Raw genomic sequence first — 7,357 nt, 5'->3', positions numbered from 1 at the left:
CTCCATTCCTCCACCCACCTCCCCTCCAACAACCCTCAGTTTGTTTCCTATAAGTAAGAGTATCTTTGGGTTTGTCTCCCTTTATGATTTCATCTTATTTTATTTTTCCCTCCGTTCCCCTATGAGCCTTTGTTTTGTTTCTTAAATTCCACATATGAGTGAAACCATATGATAATTGTCTTTCACTTAGCATAATACCCTCCAATTCCATCTACGTTGTTGCAAATGGTAAGATTTCATCCTTTTCTTTATCCATTCATCTCTTGATGGACATCTGGGCTCTTTCCATAGTTTGGCTAATGTGGACATTGCTGCTATAAATATTGGGGTACAGGTGTTCCTTCAGATTACGTTTCTATCCTTTGGGTAAATACATAGTAGTGCAGTTGCTGGGTTATAGGGTACCTCTACTTTTAACTTTTTGAGGAACCTCCATACTATTTTCCAGAGTGGCTGCACAAGCTTGCATTCTCACCAACAGTGTAAGAGGGTTCCCCTTTCTCTGCATCCTCACCAACATTTGTTGTTTCCTGTCTTGTTAATTGTAGCCATTCTGACTGGTGTGAGGTGGTCCCTCATTGTGGTTTTGATTTGTATTTCCCTGATGCCGAGTGATCAGCATTTTTTCTTGTGTCTGTTGGCCATTTGGATGTCTTCTTTGGAGAAATCTCTATTCATGTCTTCTGCCCATTTCTTGACTGGATTATTTGTTCTTTGGGTGTTGAGTTTGATAAGTTCTTTATAGATCTTGGATACTAGACCTTTATCTGATATGCAAATATCTTCTCCCATTCTATTGGTTGTCTTTTGCTTTTGTTGACTGTTTCCTTTGCTGTGCAAAAGCTTTTTATGTTGATGAAGTCCCAATAGTTAATTTTTGCCTTTATTTCCCTTGCCTTTGGAGACATGTCTAGCAAGAAGTTACTGCAGCCAAGATTGAAGAAGTTGCTGCCTGTGTTCTCCTCTAGGATTTTGATGGATTCCTGTCTCACATTTAGGGCTTTCATCCATTTTGAGTCTATTTTTGTGTATGGTGTAAGGGGATGCTCCAACTACATTCTTCTGCATGTGGCTGTCCAATTTTCCCAACACCATTTGTTAAAGAGACTGTCTTTCTTCCATTGGATGTTCTTTCTGTTTTGTTGAAGATTAGTTGACCATAGAGTTGAGGGTCCATTTCTGGGTTTTCTGTTCTGTTCCATTGATCTATATGTCTGTTTTTTGTGCCAGTACTGTACTGTCTTGATGATTCTTTTAATTTACTTAATTTTGCTTTTGTTTTTTGGTATTTTCTAGATGTTCTATAATGAACAGGCATTACTTTTATAGTAAAGAGAAGAAAAATGTACAATTAGAAATATCAGTCATTTTTTTCCTCTGACATTTCTACTCTCTAGTTTGAGTTCTACTCATTGAAATTACACAGAAAAAGAAAATTCACTCTTCTAGATGCAGAACCCATTAAGATTTATTTATAAATTTATTTTTTTAATTTATTTTTCTTTCAAGTTTTTCATTTAAATTCTAGTTAGTTAACATATAGGGTAATATTGGTATCAGAAGTGGAATTTAATGATTCAACACACATAACACGCAGTGCTCATCACAAGTGCTTTCTTAATATTTAAATGGGCCTCTTGGATTCTCCTTGAGTCTTCTTTAAAGTTTTCTTCAAAACGTTGTCACATGGTTCCCAGACCTTTCAGCACTAGCATTTTCAGTGCCCATGACTCTCCTGACTCATATGGAGTATACTAAAATTCCTTTCTTTTTCGTTCCTTTGTCTGCAATCTGTTTTTATACAACTAGGTAGCGTCTATATGCAACTATCTCTTATGTGCTTTTCCTGTCTTCCCTCTTCAAGCAGGCTGCAAATGGTGGACCTAAGGAACGGGAGCAGAGTGGCAGAGTTTATCCTCGTGGGCTTTGAGCAGAGCTCCTCTTCCACTCGGGCATTGCTCTTTGCCCTCTTCTTAGCCCTCTACAGCCTTGCCATGGCCATGAATGGCCTCATCATCTTTATCACCTGGACAGACCCCAGGCTCAACAGCCCCATGTACTTCTTCCTTGGCCACCTGTCCTTCCTGGATGTCTGCTTCATCACCACCACCATCCCACAGATGCTGATCCACCTGGTGGCCAAGAACCACATTGTCTCCTTTGCCTCATGCTTAACCCAAATGTATCTGGTTTTTGGTGTAGGTGTGGCCGAGTGCATCCTCTTGGCTTTTATGGCCTATGACCGTTATGTTGCTATCTGCCACCCACTCAGCTATGCCCAGATCATGAGCCGGCAGGTTTGTGTGAAGCTGGTAAGTACTGCCTGGTTCTTTGGGCTGATCAATGGCATCCTTCTTGATTACATGACATTTCGTGGTCCATTCTGTAGAGACAACCACATAGAAAACTTCTTCTGTGAGGCCCCCATAGTGATTGCTCTCTCTTGTGGAGACCCCCAGTTTAGTCTGAGGATGATCTTTGCCGATGCCATCGTGGTGCTGCTCAGCCCCATGGTGCTCATTGTCATCTCCTACGCACGCATCCTGGCCTCCATCCTTGGCAGAGCCTCCTCCTCAGATCGTAGAAAGACCTTCTCCACTTGTGCTTCCCATCTGACTGTGGTCATCTTTTTCTACACCTCAGCCATGTTCTCTTATATGAACCCTCGCAGCACACATGGCCCTGAAAAAGACAAGCCTTTCTCCCTCCTCTACACCATCATCACCCCCATGTGCAACCCCATCATCTATAGTTTTCGAAACAAGGAAATGAAGGGGGCCATGGTGAGGGCCCTTGGGAGGACCAGGCTGGCCCAGTCTGAGTCTGTCTAGTGGGAAGCCTCCTGGAAGAGCAGCTCCCTCCCCCAGCCCTGACAACTGGGTAACTCTCCAATGCTGAAAGGCTCTAGGAAAGAGCATTCATAGTTTTCTTCCTACTAGCATCAGACCTGGAAGATCCTGTTGATGTTTAATGCTCATCTGTCTGATTTTAACCAATCAACTACATTGATCCTTCCAAATTCCTCTTACTGATACATGTTCATGATTGGAGGGGCAAGTGTAATGAAATGGAAAAGTTTATTCCAAAATTGGGGGAAAGGTAGTAGGCGCCTAAAGAGAAGGAAGTAATGGGATGACCAGTCCATTCTTTGGAGTATTTCTTCCCTGGGCAAAGGCAAATAGCAGGAGCTCCATCTATGAAAAAAGAGCATACTGAAAGCCATTAGGGAAACAAGGGAATCTACAGAAGTTAGAGAAAAAGCAGTAGGTGGGAGAAATATGCTAAGAGGTGTGTGATATTATCCCTATATGGTGGCATCAAAATTATCCAAGAAGTTCCCAGAAAAAATAAGAACTGCTGAATGGGATTGTATTGCTCCTCAAAGGAAGCAAGAGGAGGAGGTATATGCCAAATACATGTGAATTATTAGTGGGGAGGTGGGAGGGCAGAAGCAAGACCAGGAAGTCTGAGGACAGCACCCAGTTCCCCAGACTGGGAACTGGGAGTGGTAGCTATAGAACAAAATCTCCTAGGGTCAGGGAAGCTTCCAGTGACATCTGCATTTTATAAGAATATAAAAAGAGCACTTTAACTTATTTGTGCATTTGTCTGCTTCCATTGGAAGATTTTGTCACTGGCCTGGATGCTTGTTGTGCAATTTAAATGTTTCCCTTTTCTTCAAAAGATTCCTTCCTATGTCTTCTTTTATTTACAATACACTACATTTCCTGAGGCACTGCTCACATCTCTTCTTTCTCCCCTACCCCTAGTCAGTTACCTAATATCTAGGCAGGGGTTCTCAGCAGGGATGATTCTCTCCCCCAGGAGGTATATGGCAGTATCTGAAGACATTTTCTAGTTGTCACAACCGAGGGAGGGTGTGTGCTACTGGCACCTAGTAGGTAGAGGTCAGAGATGCTGCTGAACATCTTACCATACACAGAACAGCACCCACAATAAAGAATTATGCAGCCCAAGAATCATTAGTGCTGAGCTTGAGTAACCCTGGTCAGGAGATGAAGTATTAAAAGAGCAGAATGGGGAAGATGATAAGAGGTATTGATATGGGAAAAGAAGAGGCAGGAGGAAACCAAGAGTTTAGAATGCAGAATTCTATCTCATTTCTGGTTTACTGTGAGCAAGCTTTCTCCTGCACTGCCATGGCAACTATCTATGTAAGTACTTGTGATAAAACCTGCTCTAAAACTTCTGTGTTTGTCTCTATCTGAGCCTACTTCTACTCCTCCAGTTTTCCCAAGTTGTAAGACTTTTCCTATCCAGTCATGCACACCTGCCTGCCACAAGCATGGACACCTACATAAGTTCTGCCCTTTTCCTCTGTTACTTCAACCCAAACTTCACCCACCCAACAGTCATCTTTCCCTTGTTCCCATAAATCTCACATTCCTGCCCAACTAAATCCTAACATCCATCACCTTTGCTCATTTGCAGTAGGACTCCTGCACATGCCATTCAGTGCAACCCATGAAAACCATGTGGGAATACTTAAGGGAATACTTCCTACAATGTCAGTATTTTTCTCATTTACTTTATCAATCTCCTTCTTTCACCAATGCTTATATTTCCCCACCCATATGTTCCATTCGTAGGAAAGTCCACTCTACCTTCTATGTGTGCTAGATACTTTCTTTTGCCCCTCTAGAATGAAATACACACCTTTTTCCTCTGGTGTCTGTCCTGGTAGACAGACCTTTGTTGGTTTCCTCAATGGGTTTTGCCTCTACATACTGGTCGGGTTCAACTAGTAAGAGTTACTTAGTAGGATAGAGGAAGGCAGGAGAAGAAGGAGTGAGGATGTTTATTCTCCTGCTCCTTCCCTGATGTCCCAGAGTTACCATCAGGTGGCCTTCTACAGTTCCCTTTCCTGTCTCCATAAGGTGGTACCTGCTCCCTGCTCTTGAGAGCCCAGGATGATTCACCATCCCTTTTTGGTTCCCCTTAATCCTTCCATATCCTGGTAAGCACCCTCATTAGTCCTATTTAAGTATGCCAACCATTTCCTCCCAGCACACTGACTGACCTAGTAACAGGTACCAGGTACATATTACCAAATACAAATGGCAAATTTCTCAAAATAAACCATATACTAGTCCATAAAGCAAATCTCAAAACATTTCAAAGATATGAAGTCACATAGACCAAGTTCTCTGACCATAATGCAGTTAAGTTAGAAAGCAGTATCAAAACGATAACTAGAAGAAACCCATATGGTTGGAAATTAAGAAACATAATTGTAATTAACTTATTTACCAAGGAATGAATATAAGACGAGTCCAACATGGGAAGAGTAAAGAGCTTAGAAGTAAAGGGCTCGCACTCCCACCCTCACCAATAAATAAGGGTAAACAAATGGCAAATCAACAACACTTCTTAGATCTATCAAAGAATTGAAGTCACAGGGGAAACCACCCCCCCCCCAAAAAAAAACTGGGAGACAAGTGAAGACAGAAAATCACAGCTTTCTGGGAGTGGAGGCTGCAATTGGAGCCTGGTCAGAATACTTAAAGGGAAATTGACTAGTTATTGGAGACTGAGAATGGGCTAACTTCAGAGATAAAATCTCCTCAGGGCCTGCCCTCAGAGGAGCCCTTATAGTTTCATGAGTTTTACTTCCAGCAGCCCCACCAGATTCTCATGATGAAGATGAGAAAAAAATCCCCTTGTGCTTCAGCAGGGGGAAAGGACAAGTTAGCATTTTGAAATAAGCCCAGAGAACACTGTCTGCCCTCAAGGAAAACTATTTGATGAGAATCTAACGAATCTGGAGAAGGATCCATGAAAAAACAACAACAAAACAAACACACAAAAGCCAAAAAACAAAAAAAAAGCTGAGAGGGACCTGTGAAGGTTGTTACAGCCCAGGGACACAGGCTCATTAGAAGACCAAGACCTAATCATAGGACTATGGAATGTTTCCACTCCCCTGTACCTTACTACCACATCAATAAGGCTGTAGATTTTCAAGGATCACAGCTGAAAGAGCTGCAACACTCAGACCCTATTTAAGAAGGAGTCTATAGGGAAACAAAAAAAGACAGCAAAGGAGACAAAAGCAAGGACATGTGAGGAAATTTTAGCCTCTGACACCACAGCTACAGCAAACATTAAACACAGCCTAACACCTAACACAAAACCCCCCCACTGAAAGCCTATTTATCTCAGTTCCTACTACCTGATACCTCATGTCAGGCTTCCAACACAAGAATTGATTATGATAATAATTAGAAAAGTTTACAAACCCCAAATTAGTAATGAAACTACTTACCATTTTGTGGGATGTACCTAGAGCAATACTTTCTTTTATTAGGAAAAAAGGAAGTGTTAAAAAGTAATAAATTAAGCTACCAACTGAATCACAGATTATGCAAGGAACATAGAAGGAATAAAAATGTATATAATTGATTCAAACAAATCCAAAGATTGATGAAATTGATAGAATTAGAAGAAATTAATAATTTCACAGGTCTGTGGCATGACTGATCAAAAATAAACAGACTTAAACAATACTAAGAATGAAAGGGGCCCATAACTACAGATGTTACAGAATGAATTATAAGAGGCCTTCTGTTTCTGATATTGATGGACCGTGTAATTTGGATCAACTATGTCACTCAAAACAACAAAAGCTGGACAAAATGTTTTAAACCATCCACTTGAAGGCACTAAAGCACTGAAGAGGCAGTGAAGAATTTGGGAGCTAAGACCCAGGAACAGTCAATCTACATTTAAGCAGATCTAGAAAGAACTGATAAGAGGATTAGTAAAGTGGGAGAGATGTCATGAAGAAGATGAAAGAAAGAATGGATAGAGCAAATACAATATCTGAAGAGAAAATAGCCCAGATTTTTTCCAAAACTGAAGAAGACATCAGTGCACAGATTAAAGAGGCCCTAAATATACCCCAAATATGTTACTTACAAAAAGAAATACCCACATGGGCATACCATTAGAATGTCTGAAAAAGAGGGACAAAGAGAAAAACTTAACAGCTTCCTGAAGAAAAGGACAGATTCCCTTCAAAAGAAGCACAATTAGATTGACAGCTATCTTCTCAACAATGAAAGTCAAAATATAAAATTTATCTTATTTAAAACTCCATTGTAGTGGACTAGAGAGGAGCTGGAAGTCAAAGAAAGACAATGCTCCACCTGGCCTGGAAGAGAGCATACATCCACATTGTGAACTGCCTGTGGCGGCCATGTGACAAGGAAGTACAGGCAGCCTCCAGGAGCTGACAGCAATGTCTGACTGACACCCAGCAAGGACACAGGTACCTCAGTGGTACAACAGCAAAGAACAGATTTTGCCAACAACCTTTGAGCTTGGGAGATGACCC

The 7,357-nt window shown here is 41.3% G+C and overlaps 1 protein-coding gene across 1 annotated transcript; it reads left to right on the top strand.

Moving 5' to 3' along the window:
* Nucleotides 1-1,874: 1,874 nt before the first annotated feature.
* On the top strand, nucleotides 1,875-2,831 carry LOC118540230 (olfactory receptor 10AD1-like). The gene has a single exon (XM_078074106.1). The coding sequence runs from the start codon at nucleotides 1,875-1,877 to the stop codon at nucleotides 2,829-2,831; it is 957 nt and encodes a 318-aa protein (XP_077930232.1).
* The last annotated feature ends 4,526 nt before the right edge of the window (nucleotides 2,832-7,357 follow it).

The sequence above is a fragment of the Halichoerus grypus genome, chromosome 6 (assembly GCF_964656455.1).
Source record: "Halichoerus grypus chromosome 6, mHalGry1.hap1.1, whole genome shotgun sequence".
NCBI classification, from domain to species: Eukaryota; Metazoa; Chordata; class Mammalia; order Carnivora; family Phocidae; genus Halichoerus; species Halichoerus grypus.
The sequence above is the reverse complement of the archived record's forward strand: the minus strand, read 5'-3'. Positions and strand labels throughout refer to the sequence as shown.

What these genes read in the sequence shown, in the direction of transcription:
- LOC118540230 (XM_078074106.1), top strand. Translation starts at nt 1,875, where the DNA reads ATGGTGGACCTAAGGAACGGGAGCAGAGTGGCAGAGTTTATCCTCGTG.